Source organism: Babylonia areolata, chromosome 11 (assembly GCF_041734735.1).
Source record: "Babylonia areolata isolate BAREFJ2019XMU chromosome 11, ASM4173473v1, whole genome shotgun sequence".
NCBI lineage: Eukaryota > Metazoa > Mollusca > Gastropoda > Neogastropoda > Buccinidae > Babylonia > Babylonia areolata.
In genome coordinates this window covers 11,395,879-11,419,300 of record NC_134886.1, presented here as the reverse complement: position 1 = coordinate 11,419,300, position 23,422 = coordinate 11,395,879, and the positions used below count along the sequence as shown (strand labels likewise).

Below are 23,422 nucleotides of genomic sequence, written 5' to 3'. Positions count from 1 at the left end.
TTTTCAAACATCTCCAATGTCATCACATCAATGCTCCCTTCCCCCATCCCCCTCCACCCCCCCACACCCCAAACAAAAACAAAAATCAGTGTCATGACAAATAAAATAAGCTGATTAGTTCATTTGATCTCATCTAAATAAAAATGTGTGAAAGTAAAACTAAAAAGTCTTGGGACTAAATAAAAAAAATGAGACCAGCATATTGTGTTTTACATGGTTCTTCTTGCATAAAATGGTTAAGAAATAATATTTATGGAGAAGTTAAGGAGATACCACTGACAACTGATCAGTGTCGAAAATTTGTGAAGAAAAGTGTTCAAAATGGGCTACAGTTACAGTTTTAATCCTGAGGATTTTTAGCTTTCTGTGTGTGTGCGTGTGTGTGTGTGTGTGTGTGTGTGTGTGTGTGAGAGAGAGAGAGAGAGTAGGAGAGTGAGAGGGATGAGTGGTGTCATGATATTTATTTGAAATGTGTATGAACTGGAGTGTATAAACTGATTTATTATATCATTTAATCATTTCAAGTTTTGACTGAATTTTGTTATGTAAAAATAAAACAATTTAAACTGTATCAGAGAAAAAGCGCATAAAATATGACTTAATGTTAATGATTACCATTATTTTATTATCATCATCATTATCTCATACTTTTTATTCATTATACAAGATGATCCAACCATCAATAAAAAAAACAACATCTTTTAATTTTTTTCTCTTTCAGTCTCTGCACAAGACACTAGCATAAACCAAATGTGAGACATATGTGCCTATCTTTGATTACCAATTGTATGGAGACTTTTCATCATTTCCAGTTTTTGTTCTCTCTTCCTGTTCCAGAATTATCCTCATTTCCAATCTGTACATCAAGCAAATGCATAAGCACATAATAACCAGAGTGATGGTCTAGAGGTAACGCGTCCGCCTAGGAAGCGAGAGAATCTGAGTGCGCTGGTTCGAATCACGGCTCAGCCACCGGTATTTTCTCCCCCTCCACTAGACCTTGAGTGGTGGTCTGGACGCTAGTCAGTCGGATGAGACGATAAGTCGAGGTCCCGTGTGCAGCATGCACTTAGCACACGTAGAAGAACCTATGGCAACAAAAGGGTTGTTCCTGGCAAAATTCTGTAGAAAACCCACTGTTATAGAAAAAACAAAACTGCATGCAGGAAAAAATACAAAAAAAATGGGTGGCTGTTGTTGTGTAGTGACGCGTTCTCCCTGGGGAGAGCAGCCCAAATTTCACACATTGAAATCTGTTGTGATAAAAAGAAATACAAATAATGTGATTGTTTTCTCAGTTAAAATCTCAATCTCTCATTGACTGCACAACAGCTTTCTGACCCTTTCATTTCATTACATGTTATGTCTTTACAATGACATAGTCCAGCCATCTTCCTACAGCCCTGACGGGACTTATGAGAGTGTGTCTAAAATTTATAAAACTGTAGTTTAATACACCAATGCTTAATATGACACTCACCTCCAACCCTTCTGTTTCCAGGCCTTTTTCTCCATAGGTGTCGTATATTGTTCTTTTGTGTTTGTCACTTAAAACTGAAAAGAACAAGTATTTCAATCTATAAAGCTGAAGAGTAAAACTGATTCTTCTAACATAATGACAATAAAGCTGACACCTTATGTTAGTCCTTTCCTCCAACCTGAACTAGCTTTGAAAAATAAATCCACAACTGTTTTTTGTTGTTTGTTGTTGTTATTGTTGTGGAACTTACACACTGTAACAGTGTCAGTGTTCAAAACATTTTTTTACACACCAGCTATACCCCTTTACTGGACATCAGTGGTTTCACACCAGTTATACTTCTTTACTGGCCATCACAAATTCTGACAAAAAAAGAAAATGATACATCAATACTGGAAATAGCTGACTTAATATAACATCCAAATAGCCAAATGTAACACATCATTACTAGAGACAAGTGGTTCAACTCAACTGATACATTATTACTGGATATTACTGTTATACCACAACTGACACACCATTATTGACATCACTTCTTTTTTTCCCCCCATAATAAATACATTTCTAAACTCTATTTAAAAAAAGCAGTCCAAACTTATTTGTAATGTTCATGTGTGTATGTGGTTTATGAATAAAGCTAGATATTTCTATATGTATATATGATTTTCAAATACTACAGAAAAAGGCACTTTTGAATTAGTTTTTCTAAAGGTGCTTGCGTACATTTTTGCAATCAATGTAATATGGTTTAATTTCTTCAGATCAGTTTTCTGAATATTTAAAATGACCAAACTGCACATCTATAATACTTTATCTAATTATTGATCAAGTCTTCTCATGGATGAAGTATTTATGTGTGTGTGTGTGTGTGTGTGTGTGTGTGTGTGTGTGTGTTTCCCCTCCAACATCAACAACATCTATGCAATCAGACTCTGAGCATTTGCTGTTGTCTCTTTCATTTTATCCAGTACTATATATATATATATATATATATATATATATATTATGTAAGATTTATTTTGTGGAGTATTTTCCAGTGAAGAACTGAGTTACTGTTTTGTGTTGACTGAAAATCTAGCAACCATGTTTCGTTGTCAAGCTGATAATTAGATTTTTTGTGCCAAAAATTAGAGCAAGGTTCAATTCATTTCGCTTTATCTAGAGCTTTCCTACAGCTTTTGCCACAAAAAAGGGTACATTTTTTCCATGAAATGAAACCATTTTCTCTAAATTGTAATTTTGAATATTCTGTAAATCAGAATATTTTTTAAGATAATTTTGTATTGCACTATAAAACACATTACAAATTTACATTCCAATATCCTGCCAGGTGAGTTTCCAAGTTTTGTACAAATATCTTCATAACACACAATACTGTGTTGACTTATAACATCAGTTGAGATATCATTCCTTTCTTAACTCACTCCGGATGAATAGTTTTCTCCCTTGCTTTCCCCTGCAGATAACCCATTTGTTAGGGTTAGGAAAAAAATCACAAAAAATACAAAACACAACTGAATGAAACTCCCTGAACTTGACCCATTGACCCCTCTCCTCATGTTGTGTGTATGCCCACCCACCTCCCTCTCTTGACAGCCCTCAGAAGCTTGAGTCAATGTCAGTACCTTCTTGCTGGTAGCTTTCTTCACTGCAGTTACTTTATTCAACGTCTACATCAGCCTTGATGATGTTGAAACAGTTTGAAGCATTTCAATCACTTCAGCAGCAGCAAAAAGCCACTGTCGTGATCTAGTTTGCTCCAAAACTTTCCACTTGTATCGCCTGCGACACCATTTTCGATACGTATGCAGATTACCTTATCATGTGGGGATCCAAACTCAAAGGCTAGCTGGCGAGTGTGTTGTTACGGAACGTCACGAAAAAATTTTCCGTTCGACCCTTGACAAGTTCGCAATGCCTGGTGTAGCTGTGATTTTTATGCTACCCCATGAGGAAAACGTGGAAAAAATTTTAATTGTCAAAACCGCTGTAGCGTTCCGTTGTCCGGAATGCTACCTTATGTCAGGAATGCTATAGCGTTCCATCGTCCAGAGTGAGTTAAGCCATACTCTAAAGAATATATGTTGACTTGAAAATAACATGATTGTTGTTCCATAACAAAGTTTGTCCAACCATAAAATATCCCATTTGTTATTATCCAACCATGTTTTTAATATAGTTCTCCAGAAATATGATTTTACCAACTGTAATCCTTTGAAATGACAGCTATTAATATTTGAATTAAAGTAAAATGGCAGCTATCAATATTTGAAGTAATCAAAATTTGATCTGAATTTGCTAGATATTAGTTTTGGGGTAAATTACAATTTCTCGTGTTTGGCTCCTGTAAATGCAAACATGATTTATTTTTCAGATTTAACATTTTCAGTCCACCACTGTGGATGTCACCGAACAGCAACACTCTTTTCATCTTTTCAAAGGCTTTCCGATTACAGTCTGTTTTTTCCATAGAAATCTGAAAAGCAAATAATATATATTTCTGATCAAATATTACTGGGTATACTATAACCAAGACTTGCATAAAATAAACTATAAGCAAGACTTGCATAAAATAAACTAATTATGACACAAGAAATGTTTTCACAATGCAAACCTTCCCTGAAATTCTTTTTCCCCACATGAAGATCAATCTTTAAACAGTTTCAATGCATTCTAGCCAAGTGTTCATAACTTCAATGCCTTCTATGTCCTCTTTCTGCCTCACACATTCTCAATAGTTCATGTCATAACTTCACGTGCTCACACATAATTAAGGCAAATTAGTCATTTCCCACTTAATTAACATTAAGGGGAGTGTTGGCCTAATGGTAATGCATATGCCTAGGAAGCGAAAAATCTCAGCATACTGGTTTGAATCCCACATTTGCTAGTATTTTCTCCCCTTCTGCTAGACCTTGAGTGCTAGTCTGGACGCTAGTCATTCGGACGAGACGATAAACTGAGGTACAGTGTGCTGCATGCACCTAGTTCAGGTAAACAAACCCTGTCAACAACAGCTTTGTCCATGGCAAAATTCGGTAGAAAAAGCCACTTTCATAGGAAAAAACAAATAAACTTGAAGTCAGGAAGAAAAGAAAGCTAGCGCTCTCATTGTAGCAACATGCTTTCCCCACAGAAAGCAGTCGGAATTTCACACAGAGAAATCTGTTGCGACAAAAGAGTAATATAATTATATGAAAAAGGTGACTTTTAAGAGAGAAAAAAAAAGAGACAGAATGAAAGAGGCAGGCAGAGTGACAGAAAGACATCCAATGAGAGACAGAGACAAGAAAGGGACAAGACAAAATCTCTATTCACAGAGCTTCAATAAAAGCCCCAGCAGCATTTTTTTTTTTTTTTTTTTTTTTAATGTAACTAATAACATATTCTCAGAGCTTCAATAAAAGCCCCAGCAGTATTTGAATAAAATTGTAACTAATAACATATTCTGTCCTCAACCATCAGGAGAAAAAAAAAAGAAAAAGGAAATAGATACAGAAACATCTTAAAAAATATATATATATATATATTTTTTTTAAAATACAGAGCAGTGCAGTGCAGATCAGATATTGTACAGAACAGAAACTGACTCTCATGGGCTCTCTTCAGCTGGTTGAACATTTCCTCTGCTGCCTTCTTCTTGGCAGCCTCCAGATGCTTGTCAGGATGGTAGATCTTGCTGAGACGTCGAAAGGCATTGTTGATTTCTTCTGTGGATGCCTATTGTATACACAAAAAAATGTATGCACTCTTAGTCCTTGTAGTGTATCATGCGCATAATGTCCCATAAAAGCTGCTTCTGAAATTACATCCACTCCATCATACCATTGTCCGAATGAAGTGACGCCTCCTTGAGCTACTGAAACTGAAACTATCATACCAATTAAAACATAACATCAATATATCATCACACAAACTGAATTACTTAACTGAAGAATTACCTTCTTGTGTACATCCACTCTTCAAATTTCTCCATCTGTCAGTCATACACTGAGGCAGAGATGGTGACATACAACGTGACAAACAGATAAGAATTATATTTATAACCACTGATTAAATGAAACAATGGGTATCCATCCAGAGGAATGTGAATCACTATCATTACTTGTGTTTGTTTGTTTTTTTAATTTCAAAAGTGATCATCTCTCCAGAACAACAACAACAAAAAAGTCTTGAAAGTTAATTGCTGATAAATTCATTCCCAATTCCAGTTATTTATTTCCAAAGCAAGTAATTTTGAATACACCCATGCTACTTGGTTGAGTACAATTTAGTGACAATGAGGTCTACCACAGCAATTTTTCAATCTCTGCTCATTTCTGACACATATATTGTTGTATAACCTCTTCTTTCTGCCACATGACTAACATCGATTTGCTGATGACACTGTCATGGTTGATGCACACTGGGTATTTTCATGTCTCCATAACCCACCGAAGACTGAAATGGATTACAGGATCTTTAACATACGTATTTTATCTTCTGCATGCATATACATATGAAGGGGTTTCAGGCACTCGCAGGTCTGCATATTACTGACCTGGGAGATTGAAAAAATCTCCACCCTTTAACCACAAGGCACTGTTACAGAGATTCCAACCTGGGACCCTCAAACTGAAAGCCAACGCTTTAAATAGTTAAATGTGTGTATATGTGCACAAGTGTGTGAACACATGCTTCAGTTAAACATCTAGCTTTTACATCTAAGCCTTAAAAAAAATATATTGAAGTAAAGCTGCTGAGGTATAATTCCATATGCTATTTATGACGAGAGGCTTTCTCCAAATGGAACAATGATAAGGCAGCTAGTTAATGGTTGTGGGTGAGTTTGCCAGCCACAGCTCCCAACAGATCATATGCAAATGAGAGGGTCATAACCAAATCTTTTGAAATTTTGAAAATGAAACTGAAAGTAGCAACAATTGAAAATAACATTTTAGTTTTTACATAACTAGTTTATGCTTTGGTGTGGAAAATTATATTGTTTCAATGTTTTGTCTTCTTTTTTCAATTTATTTCGTAAAATGCATTTGTATTACTACTGGAAGTAGTGCATTAAGCAACCAAACAGTACGATTTCATCATGGCTTGTTTCAGTTTTGGCCATCAGTGTGTGCTTTGCAGTCAAATTCAAAGGAAATAATGGCGCTCATGTGTTCTGGCATGTCAAATCACGCATTTGAAAAAAAAAAACGAAAAAAAAAGAAAAGAAAAAAAGTTTAAACGAAAATGAATGACATCAAGCAACAAAGCAACATTTGACCATGAATGATTATGATGAAGATGGTTTGTCACATTGTGACCGTGTAATAATGTCGCAGTCGCTGCACTTCGTGTAAAAGAAATTATTAGATGTCACTCGCATCATAAATCAATCTGAATTCAATGAACGCATCAAAACTTGCTTCAGCAGCAGACATACCTCCTTACTAACGTTCAACAGTGCATAAAAGTCGTTGGCAAGAAAATCATCTTCTTCCAAGGACGCCGCCATATTTACCGGCAGCGGAAATGATGTAATTAGATAAGGTATTGATTTATTTTATTTACGTCTTTGTTAAGTTTTTTGACATTTCTTAAGCATGAATAAATGTTTCATATCACATATACATAAAAAGTCGTTATTATCACAATTGCTAATGTTATTTCCGACTACGCATGCGCAATCAAAATTTGGCATTATCTGAGAGAAAGGTACTGAGACGATTTCGATAATTTTATGCATCGATTTTGTCGAAAGCTTTGTAACACAGGCAGTGACAATGCTACAGCAAGTAGACCTGGATCATTCCTCTGTTAAATCAGTGTGATTTTATAAAAGTTCCATTGAAATCAATAGTAGTGAACATGCTTGATTCGTTGAGTGGAAACAAGTTATGTTCTGGCAGCAGTGATTAAGTGACTGTCCACTGGATTTTATTTTTCGATGACAGGAATGGATTGGTGAAGGTTTGAGCATTGAACAACAGGTATCATTTTGTCTTCGAATAAACATGGCTTATTTAGTTAGTTTACTTGGAAATTAACAACACTGAATGTCGTTTTAATGGCGTTATACCATCATGACAACCGTCTGCTCTTGCAGCAGAGCATTAGATACGCATGGTACCACACCCATCAGTACTAAGTTGACTTTTTGATTTGATTTTCATAGATACACACACACACACACACACACACACACACACACACACACACACACACACACACACATGAGTACACATGCGCGCTCACACACATGAACACACACACAACACACACACACACACACACACACACACACACACACACACACACCCGTGTGTGTGTTTGTGTGCATTGTCAATTTCACATATTCAGTATTTTTAGCTCACTGTTGTAGTGAAAACTTATGTGGAGTGTTTATTTTCATTCAAAAACTCTTTCAGACTGAGAAATTTTATTCTCATGATACTGGTTCTTGACATGAATTCATGAGTGATGACAGGAACAAGCTACAAGAGCATAATGAAGTTCTTTCTTCAAATAAGCATTTGACATTGTACTAAGAATTTGAAACACTTTTCATCATTGAGATACATGTCTGTTTGAAGTAGTCTGCTTTTGTGTTCCATGTGTTTGTTTCCCTTTCAGGCACCAGTCAGTCCTATGTGTACTTTCCTTAGTCTTACAGGGGTAATAAATAAAGATTCTTGCATATAAACTGCGAAATATTGAAAGAAAGTAAATTATATTTTTGTGTAGGAAATTGAATTCTACATCTGGGCTTTTCCGCCCAATATTTTATAGGGGTGTAGCGGTGTATCTTGACACCAGACATTGGACATAGACCAATAAACAGATAAACATCATAAAGGGATGAGAATCTGCAGGATCAAATTGCTGAAGAGGAGAAATGTCTGGTTACTTTTTCATTGTTGTGGTCATTGCCTGATAACTTTATTTGTTAGCTTGGACTTTGTTTATGATAAACTTTGGTAAAAATCGATCTTCACCAAATTTCTTGTTCAGTTAGAACAAGGCCAACATCATCGTGCATGCAACCATGAGACAGTTTAAGCCAGTGTTTTAGTGTTTGATTTACCATAACAGAATGTCGTTAGCGCATAAAGTTTGTCTTTGAATTTTATAATTTTGTAGTTTTATATTGAACCCAAACATAGTCATAAAATTTTTAACTGAAACGTTTAGTGAAAGGTCAGAGTTAAGGATTTTGTGGATGTTAATTGTTATGCATTTGATTATAAATTATTCAAATGGAAGGATTGGAAGGGGGCTCAAAGCCCTTTACAAGAAACATAAAAGATTTAATGCACAAAAGCATAAAACAGATTCAAAGACTATGCATATTGTAGATTGCATGGCTTATAATTATATAGCTGAATGTCATTGGAAAGAAAGGAATGAGAAATGGAGACAGCACAGTATGTGACATACTTATTTAATAAACTTATTTAATAGTCGGAACAGCAGTTGCCTCCTCTGCTGTTCTGATGGTCATAGTCGGACACGACTGACTATCATAGAGAAATCGGACACGACTGACTATCATATATAGAAATCGGACAGGACTGACTATCACATATAGAAATGAGTAAATCATTTATATTTCATTTACTGATATATTCAATTTACATTAAAAAAAAAGAAGTAAATTGACAATAATTGAATGCTGCAAAACTGCTGATGCATTTTTACTATAGCTGCATCTGTAACTGTGAAATAATACATGCTTAGTTATTTTTTGTCATTGTTCAAGGTAATGTTGATCGTGTTGAAGAAATATTACTACTAACTTAAGAGGAATAGCAACATGACCTGATTTTACTATTTTAAGAGGAATAACATCAGTACTTGAGTTGTGATTGGTTTAGAATTCTGTGCAGCTGAATTTTTTTTAATTGTTTTTATTTTTATTTTTTTAAATTTTATGATATGCATTATTAATATTACTGCAAAAACTATTAAGACTTGCAGTAGAATGCTATAATGTGCTCTTATACTCGTAGTCCTACTGACTCAGGCAGCAAAACCTAAGATTTGGGGAATACTGGGGCTAGGAGAGGAGTAAAACACATAGAGTGACACAATGGGCAGTATTTTCTGATTGGTGCGAGCTCATACAAATATTTTATTTAATTTAGCTTTTAACTTCAAGGACTTACATTGTTATCAGTTAGACAAGTAATAGAACTTTCTAACAATGCGGGTGCTTTATGACTATGAGCACTATGGATTTATAACTTAACATACTGAGAAAGTGGCAAAAGTGTAAATGCATAAAAACTTTTTTTCTTTTGGAAGGAGAAAACTGGATATTGTCTTGGAGTTCATAATTTTTTTGTGAATCAATTAGCCTACAACATCAATCACCAGTCCAATGACAACTTTGAATGTATATTATAATAAAATCTTCACACACACACACACACACACACACACACACACACACATGCAGATACACAAACACACACACACACACACACACACACACACACACACACACACACACACACACCAGATTACTGAGTCACTACTCAGTAACTGAGTGAGCAAAAGTATGGTCAGTGGCAGTGAATGTGACACACTCTTAAACAGGTGAGTAGGAATGTAATTTTAGGCTTACAGATGCCATGAGATAGCTAACACATTACTGGCATGACCATTGCCTGCTTAGAAGTTATATTTATATTTTTTGTCAGGCATATGTTTTCACATTCAAAATTTGCAAGTATAGAAAAAGTATTACACTTAACCCTTCAGTCTGCAGGTTTGCTGTTTACCATTCCTTTTCATTGCTGTTTCAGGATCATTTACCTAATCAGTTACTGAAACAAGTGGATTCATTACAAAGATGGAAACCAGCGCAATGATCAAGTAGAAGAAGGTGAAAAGTAGAATGGAGGGGCAGACAAGTGGTCAGCCACCTCCAGGCAGCAACCAGGACGATGAAGAACCCCCCAAGCTGGACTTGCCAGAGCAGCTCCAGAAAATTGTTCCTGCCACACAGCTGCCTCCTTCTCTCAACCGTTGGAACACCAATGAGGTGAGCGTCATTGTAAATAAGGGTCAGTAATTTGTAGACTTCATTGATATCAAGCCTGTTATGTAAGGATACCACTATGTTAATGTAAATAGTAAGGCATTTGTCTCTGCCTTATGTTTTTCTGTGACAGAAATGTTGAACTTAGGGCAGACCAAATGATACGGATCGATGACTAACCATTTTAGTTGAACACACGGACAACAAAATAATATCCACAATGACAAGATTCAGTACTTCTCCATGCCAGATCTTAAGGCAGTCATACAAATCACAATATGGAGCAAACTTGTTTCCTCTCACATTTAAGGTCTTATCTTGCAGCCCTTCAGATAACACATGATTTTGTTTATTGTATCATTTTTCTTAAGTGAAAGAACAATAGAAACTGTAGTGTAATGTGTATTAACCAAATATTGAATATTACAGTCAGCCATCGCACATCATGCTCTCAGTGATGACAGAAAATAATCCATGAAAGTGCATCACATGAGTCAGTGGGGAGGATAGCATTTCAACTTCCAGTGGTGGCAAGATGTGTTGAACAGTTACAGTGAAATATGAAATGAAGTTTGTGAAAATGGGTGAAGTAATATTTTGGATAAATGATTATTATGGAAAAAAAATTATTTAGAAGGTAAGAAATTTTAAAAATTATAATAATAAAACTGTTTGTATGGATAGAAGTATATCATCATATCATACTGATTTCTGTGTTGACATATAGAGTAATAGACAAATTTTCTGGCCCCTTCCCCAACCCACTTTTTATTTTACTATGTTTAGGTATTAAGATGTCCTCTTTGCTTAAACAGCCCCTGGGTCCTGGCTGCAAACTTTTCACTGTTACAAAAATCAGTCACTCTCACTGACATGATTACTTTTCTCAACAGATTCTGTGCAAATAAATAAGGCATACAATAAATTTCTGTTAATCCTTGGGTCAATGTGTATGAAAATGGGAAACCAAACACAAAAAGAATTCTGTACATTTTTAGAAGTTTTTCTAAAACTAGTTATGATTTATTGCAGGAAATTGCATCAGTCCTGATTGCATTTGATCGACACAAAGAATGGCTCCTGGAGAAACCAAGGATTCGGTAAGGTTGTTTTTCTTGCTGTAGCATTGAGGACAATACTCAATAGGAATATACATGGGTGTGATGAGAGGGGAAAGGGTGTATGCATGTATGTTTGTGTTTCAGAGCATTATGTGCAGGGATACTTCTATGCTTACTGTGTAATATACACTAGTCACATCATGCTTTTTTCAATATATAGCATTTAAATGCTGGAGTGCATGTTTTTGTCACAGTTCTTGCAGGTTATTTGTAGGGATGGTTTGTTGAGTTTGGCTCTTAGAGAGGACATGTTAAGCTTGAGGGTAAACCACAAAAGAAAAAAAGTTAGTTGAAAAAATCTGGAATGTGTGATGTTTTCCACTATTTGTTTAAGTGTTGATTTCTAAAGTGTGCACATAATAATTGACTGAAGAAGATAGTAAACAATGAAAGTATGTATATACAGTGCTGAACTTGACAGAGACAAATCAAAGCGCTTACACACCAGTCATTCACATGCATGCACAGTTCTGATTCTGTGGGATGAAACATAAAACTTATAAACACTATAAATAGAAAGCCAAAGACACTGAAGAGGGATGGAAGAAAGGAGCTATTTGGAAAGAGGTATATTTTAATGCTATGCTTGACAGAACAGAGTGCAGAAATGTGAAAAAGCAAAGAGCTCATTCCAAGTGTAATATGTAAGGCAGTGTTCTTGCTTGGAATGCAAGATAATTTTGGAAGTGCACAGTAAATATTAGAAGGAAATACATCTGAGGCTGTGTTCTGTCTTTGGAATGTCAGGCCTCCCAGTGGGTCATTGCTGATGTATAGTAGTGTAATATCAATGCTGTGTTCTGTCTTGGGAATGCCAGGCCTCCCAGTGGGTCATTGCTGATGTACAATCGCAAGAAGGTCATGTTCCGACGAGATGGCTACTGCTGGAAGAAACGGAGGGATGGGAAAACCAACCGCGAGGATCACATGAAGCTCAAAGTCAAAGGAGTGGAGGTATGGATGTGGCTTTGCAAGCATGAATGCATGCATGCACAAATAGTGGTGCATTTGCATTTGCATTCTCTCTCTCTTTCTCTCTCTTTCTCTCTCTCTCTATCTCTCTCTCTTTCTCTCTCCTCTCTCTCACACACATACCACACCAGACCACACCACACAACACAGCCGTACAACCACACACACACACACACACACACACACACACACACACACACACACACACAACCCTTGTGCCCTCCCTCTCCCTCCCCCCACCCACATATTCTGTAATCTCTTAGACTATAAGATGTCAGAAATCAGTCCTCACAAAATATCCTTGCATTAAGACTTGACCTGCAAGCATGCGTTACTGATGTTTAAAAAAAAAAAAAATCCTGTTAGCTGAATCAGTGTCTAATAAAAAGAGTTTACATTAGATCTATAATGTTTTCTTTCATTTATTTTCTCCTTTGTCCATACTGATTACTAAGTTTTTTGTTTACTTGGTTTTTGCTTATGGTATGTGTAAAGTACCTTGAATTGTATTATTTATGCCGAGTAGATTCTGTTTATTAAGATTATTGTGATTTTGCTGTATGTTAGCAATTTTTTATATTTTCAGTGTATCTACGGCTCCTATGTGCATTCAGCTATTCTGCCAACTTTTCACAGACGCTGCTACTGGCTGTTACAGGTACTCTATATTACATAGACTGCCCTGTCAAAAATCTGAAGGTTTTTGTCTTTTTCAGTGTCCAGTCAGTACCATTAGCATTTTATCTTAGTTTATTTTTAAACCAGATATTGCAAAATGTAATGTGTATGTATAGATTTTTTTATGAATGGAAATACCTCGGCTTCAGTACCAAAAAAAGAGTGTCAATTATTATTTAACTGTTGTGTAATACATATACTTCTGCAGTTGTGTCATTTTTTGATATGATTAATGATCTTTTTCTTTTCTATTATATAATATTGACATAATATGATAAATTGTATTACTATAACATATAAGTTTTTCAGCTAGCTTTGATTTTTTTCTTGACATTCAAGATTCATAAACAGGCAATGAGTGCTGAATGATGTGCCATGATTTCAAAAATAGTTGGTCATATTTGAAATATGTCTTGTTATCGATAGAGAATTTCACTTTTTAAATGAGATGATTATGCATGTGTATTTTAAATAAAGAATTAACTGCATGGCTGATAACCATCCATAGTCTGTTTTGAAATTATCTGAGAATGACTGCAAGGTAAATAACAATTAGTAACCACCACAAACTGTTGGAATTATACAAGAATGAATGCTTACTAGTTGATTGGAAAGTCATCTATTCTATTTTGAAGTAAAGTTAAAACAGCATGACCACTGGAGTTTCTGGCAAAAACAATAGTTAAGGGGATTGTGTGTGTGAAAAAGTTAGTTAAAAGGTTATACATTTTTATCTCGAAAAACTTTAAGAATTGAAAAAACAAAAACAAAAACAAAACACCTGCATTTACCATTATTTGAGAAAGACTACAAAATAGCTAATTGAGTCACTCAGCTACAAACTGTTTAAAAATCACCAGAGAATGACTGTCAGTCAGTGATTGTGAGATAACCAGGCACCAACTGTGTTGCAGAACCCACATGTGGTGTTGGTGCACTACCTGAATGTGCCCAACCCCCCCAACAACCCCAAGCCCAGCCTGGTGCCCAGCCTGTCGGGAGAGATGCGCAAAAAGGAGTGGACCAAGGAAGAACTGGTGGACCAGCTCAGGCCCATGTGTAAGTGGCTGCGAAAAGTTCAGAGAAAATTGATCGCAAAGTGATTGATTGATTGATTGATGTGGATACTTCTATAGCGCCTATCCTCAGTCAGAGACCAAGCTCTAAGCGCTTTACATACACAGGGACATTTGCACCACAGGCTGCCTACCTGGGTAGAGCCGACTGACGGCTGCCACTGGGCGCTCATCATTCGTTTCCTGAAGTCCATATGTCATGGAGAAAAGTCAAGAAGTGGTCGTGTAATTGCATCTTTTTTTAGCGCAGAAAACATCGGAAGGTCTTGTTGTTTTACATGGTAGTTGAGCGATGGCCTAGAAGTAATTGTAGGTAGGACCACTTAAATTTTGAACTTCAACATATCTAAAAACTAATTACACCATTGGAAAGAACATAAAAAACTAAGTTCACATGCAAATTTTCATTGCATTATACCCAGTAGTTTTTAAGAAAACGGCATCTAAAAATGTGCAAAAATGACGCATTTTGACAGATTTAACAAATTGCTATTTTTAGACTGTCATAAAATTTTAAGATGAAGACTTACCACACTGTTCTTTGCTGTACTTGGTACCACCAATACCTAGTTTATGCTGAATTTTTTCTGGCCTACTCAGGAACATGCTTTGAGAGAGACAGTGCCTCCAAAATAGCAAAATATTCAGTTTTGTCAAGTGTCGAATGGCCTGATTTCACAGTGATAACATGCCGACTTATAATGTTGATATCTCAGAAAGTTTTCATGCTACAAAAACATTTCAAATATGTGCATGTTCAGAAAAGCATGTAAAATACAGTTTTTTTGAAGACTTAATGCTATCAGAAATGCAGATAATAATGAAAACAGTCATAAAGTATATGGTTTTTTAGTAACAAATGAGCAAGTTTTTTACAATCATGATGAGACTATGCTGTCAGATATCACCAGAGTAATTGTAAATATGCATATCTGACATAACAGAAGTCTTTGACTTGGACAACTAAGCCTAATCAATTAACAAAATGTGTGTATATATTGTTTCCATTTCGTCTGCAATGTTTTCCATTGCTCCTCTTGCACACTCCAGACTCTGTTCGTCGGAATCAGGTCGAAGTCACTGAAAAACACATAGATGCTTTCTACAGTGTTGATTTTGTCAGACTGGGGCCATCTGAAGATGTTGGTGTTGTTTTTCTGCAACATGAAGCTGATGTCTGCTTTGTTGTCATTGTGTACTTGGAGCACCTGGCCAGTGAAGAAGCCTTCATCATAGAAGACAGCCACGGTCTGACCCTGAGCACTGAAGACATATGGGGCATCGGTATATTCACTTACATCTTCATCCTCGTCATCTTCAGGTATCTCCTCTCTCAGTGAGATATCCGCATCAGGTCCATGCAGCTGTTCCTGATCACCATACTGGTCCTCCAGGTATGATGACAGGTTACGGCACATGGCTTCTAGGGAGAGGTTACTCAGCTGAAGCCTGTCATCGGTGACCTGTAAGAGGATTCGCAGGTATCGGATTTGTGTTTTGACTGCATTCGTTTTGTCTGTTTTTGAGTCAAACCTTTGGAGGAGTGCTTCAACATCAGTTTGCGAATGACACGGGCCTCCAAGTGCTGCAACCTCATCAGCTACTTTTTGTCTGATCTGCAGCTTCCTCTTTTCCTTTTGTCTATTTTTCTCCTCCTCCACTTCCATGGCTTCTTGCAGTTGGGAAAGAACAAGAAGCTGCTGCTGCCGGTCTGCAAGGCGCATTTCTGGGCCCAGCTTTCTGGACTGCTGCATCAGCTTTAACCTCTCTTCTGCTGACTTTGAGAATAACCAGCTGGACACTGGCCTGTTTCTCTTGGCCATGTTTGCAGTGGAGTGATGGTGAAGAGTGGCTCCTCTGTTCTTAAACATGGAGTAGTCCAGATCAGCAAAGCAGGCTTCACCAAGTAGGTTTGTCAGCTGACAGTGCTGCATACGCTGTCTGGCTTCTTCTGTTGGGGGTCTGTCATACTTCCCATCAGGGAGAAAATCACCAAGCTGGCGCTCGACCACTTGCACAAAGTGTTTAGCGACAGCTTTAAACACAGCAAGCAGGAGCGGTTTGTGATCTTCAGAGACATTTGCCACAGCCTGAAGAACAGAGTCAGCAACCAGTGTGTTCTGCAGTCTGACTGACTCAAAGTCATCAGGGACGTCACTGATCAATAGATCAGGATGTGCTGCAAGTTCCTGCAACATACAAACAATGAAACATAAGTCATGTTCAAGACACAGAGTTTTCAGGGAAAGCAATAGAAACTCAAGTAAATAACAGAAACAAGCATACACATTTTGGGGGGTCACTGGTAAGGGAAACAAGAAAAGAAAAACACATATACACACACCTTCAAACAGCTGTGCATTGGCTGGATGAACTGGTGCTGGTCAAGGTAGTGGATGTTGCTGTTGACCAGGTTCCAAAAGGGACCAGTAATGTATATATACATGACAGCCAGTCCAAGAACCATGGTGTTCACAGCATCACACTTGGCATCAGCCTCAACAGATGTCTGCTTTAAGTTGGAGAGGGGCCTGCATCTGAAAAACTGGATGATATCGTCCCTGAAAAGAGATCAATTTAACATGGTCACCAACATGACAAATGTACTGCAATAAATGCATCTGTTTACAAAGCTTTGGGTTTGAAGAAGTTACCTATAAATAAATAGTTCATGTGCATATATAGATTTTAGAATAAATGAAATGTTCATATCAGATCATACGTAACATGTACGTACCTGTGATGGATCAATCCTGCAGCTGCAGAGAACAAATTATTAAATCTGTTCCCACGGAAGCTTGTGATAGCACTTGGCTTTTCCTGGAGGTTGCTGCAGAACATGATCCAAAGTTGATGGCAGCCGCACTGTTCGTCACCTCTGGGACCAAGAGTGTCGCATGCCATCCTCACAAACCTGAGAAACATCCAATGATATGATCAGTAAACTAAGAGTGGTGTGTTTTTATTACTATTTGCCAACATAATTCTGAAATTTGCCATTTCTCAGTTTGTACTCCTGTATATGCTATTACTGTTAAGCAAACACAGAGTTTGTACTCCTGTATATGCTATTATTGTTAAGCAAACACAGAACACACACACTCATAGAATGACACACACACACACACACACACACACAACTGATGCACACACACACACACACACACACACACACACACACAGTATAAAAGGAGGACTGAATGAGAGACCAAGTGTGAGGAGAGGGGGTGGAATGTGGAGAGAGGAAGGCAGATAGACACAACACAAACCTGCAGGCTGAAGAATCTTGTGACTTGTGAAACCGAAAAGCAGGAAGGGTTTCTCTGCCCAGCTGGCCATTCAGGTTTCTCTCCTCAGCAACTTCTTTCAGAGCCTTGTCAGCTGCTGTAGATAGCCCCAGCAAGAAATGGGCATTGCAATGGAGAAACTCCAGTTTCACATGCTCTTCTGGTCCCTCACATGCAGCCTCACGCCTTTCCTCCAGTTGCTTACCAAAGGACTTCATTTTAACAGCTCGGTCAGTCATTACACCGACAATATTCTTGAGCATTTGTTTCAGCTGTGCCTGCGAGTCTTCTGGTGATTTAAGAAAGGAGAGCTCTTCAAGTTTGCTGAGGGCAAGGTCCAGCAGAGTTTGTGTGGTTTCATGAGCAACTGCATCAAATCCCAAGGCAAGTGTTCTCTTGTCTTCAAGTGTCACCTGGAATCCAACATACTTCTTGCTGTTCCGTGATGTACCATCGGTATGCAGATCGAACTTCTTTGTTGCTATCTCTTCAGCAACATGCAGCTTGGCAACAGCATGCGTCTGGTCTGCAAACCTTAGGTTGGTAGTTTTGGATGGTAGCATGTCATCTGGGAGAATTGTTTTGAAAAGATGGCGTGCCACAGTCTGGATAACACAGCTGCATCTGCGGGCTGGTACTTCACACTCACCCAACAATTCCATCACACACAGCACCACAGCTTCTGTAAAATGCCCCTTAGCATTTCGTGTTTCTGGTATCAATGTCCCTTCTTCATATTCTTGAGAATTTTGAAGTGTCTCAATTATTTTTTGGGATGCACTCAGGTCTTCTTCTGCTTTTCTTCTTTTCTTTGTCATTTGGCATGCATGTATTTGGTATTTCCGCTTCTTGATTTTTTCTTCTCTGAGTTCATTCTCTACAAGCTGCAACTGAGCAAGTTGTTCTTTAGTCTCTTTCACCTTCCTTTTCAGACGCATACAACGAGTGTATAGATTGGCTTTGCGAAGCTCGACACATTCTTTCCTTTTCTCTTGCAATGACTTTCTGAGGGATTCCTCCTGCTGTCTTAGAGCTCGGATACATCGCTGGCTGGTAACAAGTTGTTTGTCTTTCTTGTCCACATCTATCTGGAGCTTTTTCACCTCTTCTTTCTTGTCCTTAAGCACATCTTTCAGTCCAGTCATTTCAGCATCCTTGATTTGCAGTTCCCTTTCTTTTTCACTCAGTTTTGCTTTAAGAAATGACACCTCCTCTGTCGTTGTTCTTAGTTCCTGTGTGATAATGTCCTCATTTTTTTCTTTGCTGCATGCTGGCTCTGGGTCTGAAGTAGGAGGTAGCTGTTCGACAGTTTTTTGCTTCTTCCTGCTGTCTCTGATGACCTCTGCACTTTCAAAAGGAAGTTCTAAAAAATCTTGAAGTGCACTCTCTCCCCCTGGTTTACTTCTGTTTTTACGAAGGCGAACCTCATCTGCTCTGAGCCTCCCCAGTTTTAATTTGAGCTGCTGGGTTGGTGGCAAATCTTTGACCAGGTGTCCAAGCCATTTATACAATGTTGCATCCTTTATCCTCTGCATCCTAGCCAAGTGACATACTTCAGACACAAGACCAATAGGACAACTGAGTAAAGCCTCACGGTCCTCTACAGTTCCTTTGAAAAGATCTGCACGTGTAATTCCAAACTTCTGACAGGAGGGGCCAGGGAAGATGCATGAATCTTTCCTTTCTTTTAAAAAACATTCAGCACCACTGGTCGTTTCACACTTGCCGAATTCCTTAACAGTGCGCTCAACTATTGACACCACACGTGGAAAGGTACACTCTGGGAACAATTTGTGTAGAAAATGTTCCATTTCCCCCCAGGTTTTGTTTTCTTGATGCTTTAACATATTTAATTGCATCAAGAGTTTGTTGCTGAATGGAACCTTGGGTGCTGATGGTGGTCTTCCTCGTCCACTGTGTGCAATAGTCGCCCTTAAGGCTTTATACTGATCATCATCTGAAATACACAGGCATGAAACTTGAGACAGCTATAATGTTTTAAAATACTTTTTTTAATATTTATTTCTGGGATGCTTTTGCATATATATCATTTATATGTGTGTGTGCATGAGTGTGTGATGAATGTGCACTGCTACATGATCTACTAATTTCATTACTACTCCACTGTAATGGTTTCACTTAAATTTATGTAAGTGTTATGTAACAACATATCTTAAACTTATTTCATGTAAGTTATTTATTCTTTACATCATTTACACACACACACACACACACACACACACACACACAAACTTATCCATACTCAGGCAATCTCATGTATGCATGCTACATAAGTTCAACAGACACTAACTCTGTGCATACACACTTAGCATATAACATACATACTAATGCGCGCACGCACGCACGCATGCACGCACGCACGCACACACACAAACGCGTGATCTTGTCTTGGCGTTTGACGATCAGAACAGAAGTGGAAAGATACACGTGTTCCCATGCTGTCCGACGTCGGTCACAATATTTATCCATCAATCCGCCCTCACTAACTCAAAACCCGTGTACAACAAAAAATTACTGAATAATCTGACACTTCATCTTCTAGATACAGCTGTCGATCGCGGTAAGTTTTTGAACAAAAGATCAATATTGTGCTAAAAAAATAACGTGACTGACGAAGTGTTACTGTTCCCAGTTACACATCAACACTGCTGAAGCAAAGTTGTTAGGATTCATCCAAACCCACAAAAATGTAAAAAATATGATTTACATTTATTTTCAAAATAAACATATTGAAAAAAAATTTGCTTACAAACCTGTAAGTTGGCGAGTTTTCCATTCTTCAAACGATGATGACGAGCAGACGGCTTCGATCGCCGCCATGGTCGAGCAGCGCTGCGGGATCCGAAATCGGTCACTCGTTTTTCTTCCAAAGCGCGTTCGAGACTCTTTCTTTATAGAAAAGCCATGAATTGCACTTGAAAGTGCATAGTTTAAACTTTCTTTTCTTGTAATTTGCTCGTGATTTGAAACACTGGTTCGTATGTTATAGGGTCGCAAACATTAGTCTCACACTTTCGTTGCGACTTTCAGATCTACTTTCTATGAAAACCCCAACAAATTTCTAACCAATCAAAACGTGAGAATCCTGGCTTTCCAATGACGTAGTTTCTAAATTGTAAGTGGCCAAACAATGCAGCGCGAAACGATCGAGTGACACACATGTTATTCTGCTCGCGCGGCAAGCACGGCGGAGTCTGTCACCACAGTAAAAATCGACGCGACACCCTTTGTGTTTGAACGTCCGGCATATACCAGTTTGACTCGAATGATAAAAACAGATACCACAGGAAGATAGATGAAAGAATGAACTTTATTCCAGTATAAGATTGGTGTCATTTAATTAAGTTTGGTAGTGAAACGAGCGAGTTGAAAATGGTCAAATTATGGGTCTGGACTGCGCTGTTAACCACAGCCACAGTGGCCGCGGACCGACCTAGTAATTGATTGATTAGGTTGCAAGTGTCTTGGTGTTCGTTTTCTGTTCAGACCAGGAACCAGGATTTTTACCCCTCCCCACCAGGATATGCTTGAGTGCTGGACCGGGTGTTTATCTTGGATAAGAAAAAAGCTCAGATTCAGAATCCGTATTCATTTTCCATCACAGAAACCTTTACTTTGGTTCTGTATCTTCTATAGCTTTTGTTTTTTTGGGTTTTTTTTAATTTATTACCCCCTGAGTCCTCAAAATTCCTTGGAAAGGGGAGAGCACTATTTTTTTTTAATACAAAATTCTTTGCTACTGAATGAGTTAAGCACAACAGATCACACCTCTTAATTTCCTATTTGTGAAACAAGGAGTACAGTATATAAAAAAAAATATTTAAAATTAAAAAAAAAAACGGTGAAAGAAAGAAAGGAAGAAAAGAAAGAGGAATGAAAGAAAAAACACAAAGACAAAGAAAAAATAAAAGGATGAATGAAATTTTAAAACAAAGGGGGAAAGCAGAAAAGGAGAAAAGAAACTGGAGCTGATTTTATTTTTGGATGTGTTTCAGTGGCTTCCGATCGTCAAGGCGAGCTCAACCCTGACCAAGATCAAAAGGTTTGTCACTGTTTCTAGGACATTGTATTATCAGCGACGAGTGTGATTTAGGTTAATGTCTTGTTTTTGGCAACAAGTGGTTTTGAAGGTGCATTGAGAAACATCAGTGATAGGAATTATAGCAACAAATACGCTTTTGCAGCAAACATCATTGAGAGGAAGTCTTGTAGCAACAAATAGGCTTTGGCAGCTTTGAAAACAAATTTCAAGGGATACCATGTGATTTAGTTGAAATAGGTAGCGGCAGCCCCCACGGCCGATGCCGGGAAACCTATGAACGCCTAAAAATTTGACTAATTTTGAAGCGCATTTTCTCAAATTTGATTTCATTTTGTGAAAAACTATCCAAATGAAATAATTATTTTTCATCCATATTGTTAATTTTTATTGTGTTTGCTTTATGCAATGCGTGAATTAGTTTGTGGATGGAAGAAAAAGAAGTGTACTGTAACGCGAAATAGCGATCCTTGTTCAATGGCGGCCGGCGTCTTTCTGAGCGCGACACAGTTAGTTTCAACCACATAGTGGAAAAAATTGCATCCGTTCTTTTCCATTCATTGGTTACTGTTTGAAAAACTGGGAGCCGTGAAAGGCGAAAGTTCAAGGAGAACTTTCGTGTGCTTTTTTCCAAGCCTTGGGCGAAGTAGGGTAGTTAGATCTGAGCGCAAAGTTAAGGGAATTTTTCGGCTATCTTTCAACGCCTGGCGCAGTTCGAAAAAGAAATCTGACCCTACGTGATACTGTATGAGCGGTAAAGAGCATTTTCTGCTGATTTCAACTGTATCCGAAACTAAGATTTTTTATCCATGAGCAATTTGCTCAAGCGATTCAAAAGCAGGTACCCATCTTCGTCAGTTGCGTCGGCCCAATCAACATTTGACACAGGAAAGCGGCACTTCATCTAACACAAAAATGGCATTGTTTCTCCAGAAAATCTTGAAGTTTTGTCGGTAAGTTTTATATTATTTTTGAAAACGAATGTCTTTAGCACTTTCATGCACAATATTGAGCTGAAATTCTTTGAATCAGGATTTTGGTCGATGTCAGTAACTGAGCAGCTTGGTGTTTTCGCAATGTGAACACGATTTATTTTTTTCTGAGTAAAAGACACAAAAACTATTGATACAGAATGAAAAATGGACATGTTAAAACAGAGCCCATGAATTCCAGTTACTAATATTTGATTGATTTTTGCCTTAGTAAGCAAAATATTACCTGGGTCTAAAACCGGAAGTGCTCGGGACAGCATTAGCGTCGTCTGCTACAGACTCGGTGAGCATTAAATAAGTGAGTAAAAAATGTGGTTTCTTTTTCCATAAAATGAGTATTTCATTCAACATCACACAAAAGTCTGATATTCTAGTTGCATTCTGCTTCGATAGCTGTGAAACTTTATATTAATATATACAGACAGATAGATACTATGCTCTCACATTCCAAAAAGAACAAGAACACCAATTCATACTAACCCCCTTCCCCCCCCCCACCCCCCCACCTCCCCCTCTCTCTTCTGCAAACTTCACTTTAGTTTAATAATTTGCTGAGAGTTGTATAATCATTCCCCTCACTTGTCTCTGAGTATCTCCCACCAATGGTAAGGAGAGGGGAGGGGGTTGTCAATGGTTGTGGCAAACTTGGCACTGAGCCAAATCACTGATCACTTGCTCGGGGCTTAGAATCCCTGACTGCTGACAGTGATATAACCCACCACCTCCTTCCTCTG

General features: G+C 37.8%; 2 protein-coding genes across 4 annotated transcripts in view; one reads left to right on the top strand and one right to left on the bottom strand.

The window, feature by feature from the left end:
- Positions 1–6,980, bottom strand: part of LOC143287524 (dnaJ homolog subfamily C member 11-like) — a 29,872-nt gene extending 22,892 nt beyond the window's left edge. For all 3 annotated transcript variants that reach the window (XM_076595572.1, XM_076595570.1, XM_076595571.1), the window contains exons 1-3: positions 6,903–6,980; positions 5,071–5,200; positions 1,481–1,554 (exon numbers count right to left, since the gene is read on the bottom strand). In XM_076595572.1, the coding sequence (XP_076451687.1) occupies positions 1,481–1,554; positions 5,071–5,200; positions 6,903–6,974 (276 nt within the window). In that variant the 5' untranslated portion in view covers positions 6,975–6,980. The remainder of the gene's footprint in view (positions 1–1,480; positions 1,555–5,070; positions 5,201–6,902) is intronic.
- Positions 6,981–7,292: 312 nt separating this feature from the next.
- The window catches only part of LOC143287523 (calmodulin-binding transcription activator 2-like), a 63,612-nt gene continuing 47,482 nt past the window's right edge, over positions 7,293–23,422 (top strand). Inside the window, exons 1-7 of the mRNA XM_076595569.1 lie at positions 7,293–7,449; positions 10,267–10,505; positions 11,535–11,602; positions 12,442–12,577; positions 13,182–13,253; positions 14,188–14,332; positions 21,653–21,699. Of these exons, the coding sequence (XP_076451684.1) occupies positions 10,359–10,505; positions 11,535–11,602; positions 12,442–12,577; positions 13,182–13,253; positions 14,188–14,332; positions 21,653–21,699 (615 nt within the window). The 5' untranslated portion in view covers positions 7,293–7,449; positions 10,267–10,358. The remainder of the gene's footprint in view (positions 7,450–10,266; positions 10,506–11,534; positions 11,603–12,441; positions 12,578–13,181; positions 13,254–14,187; positions 14,333–21,652; positions 21,700–23,422) is intronic.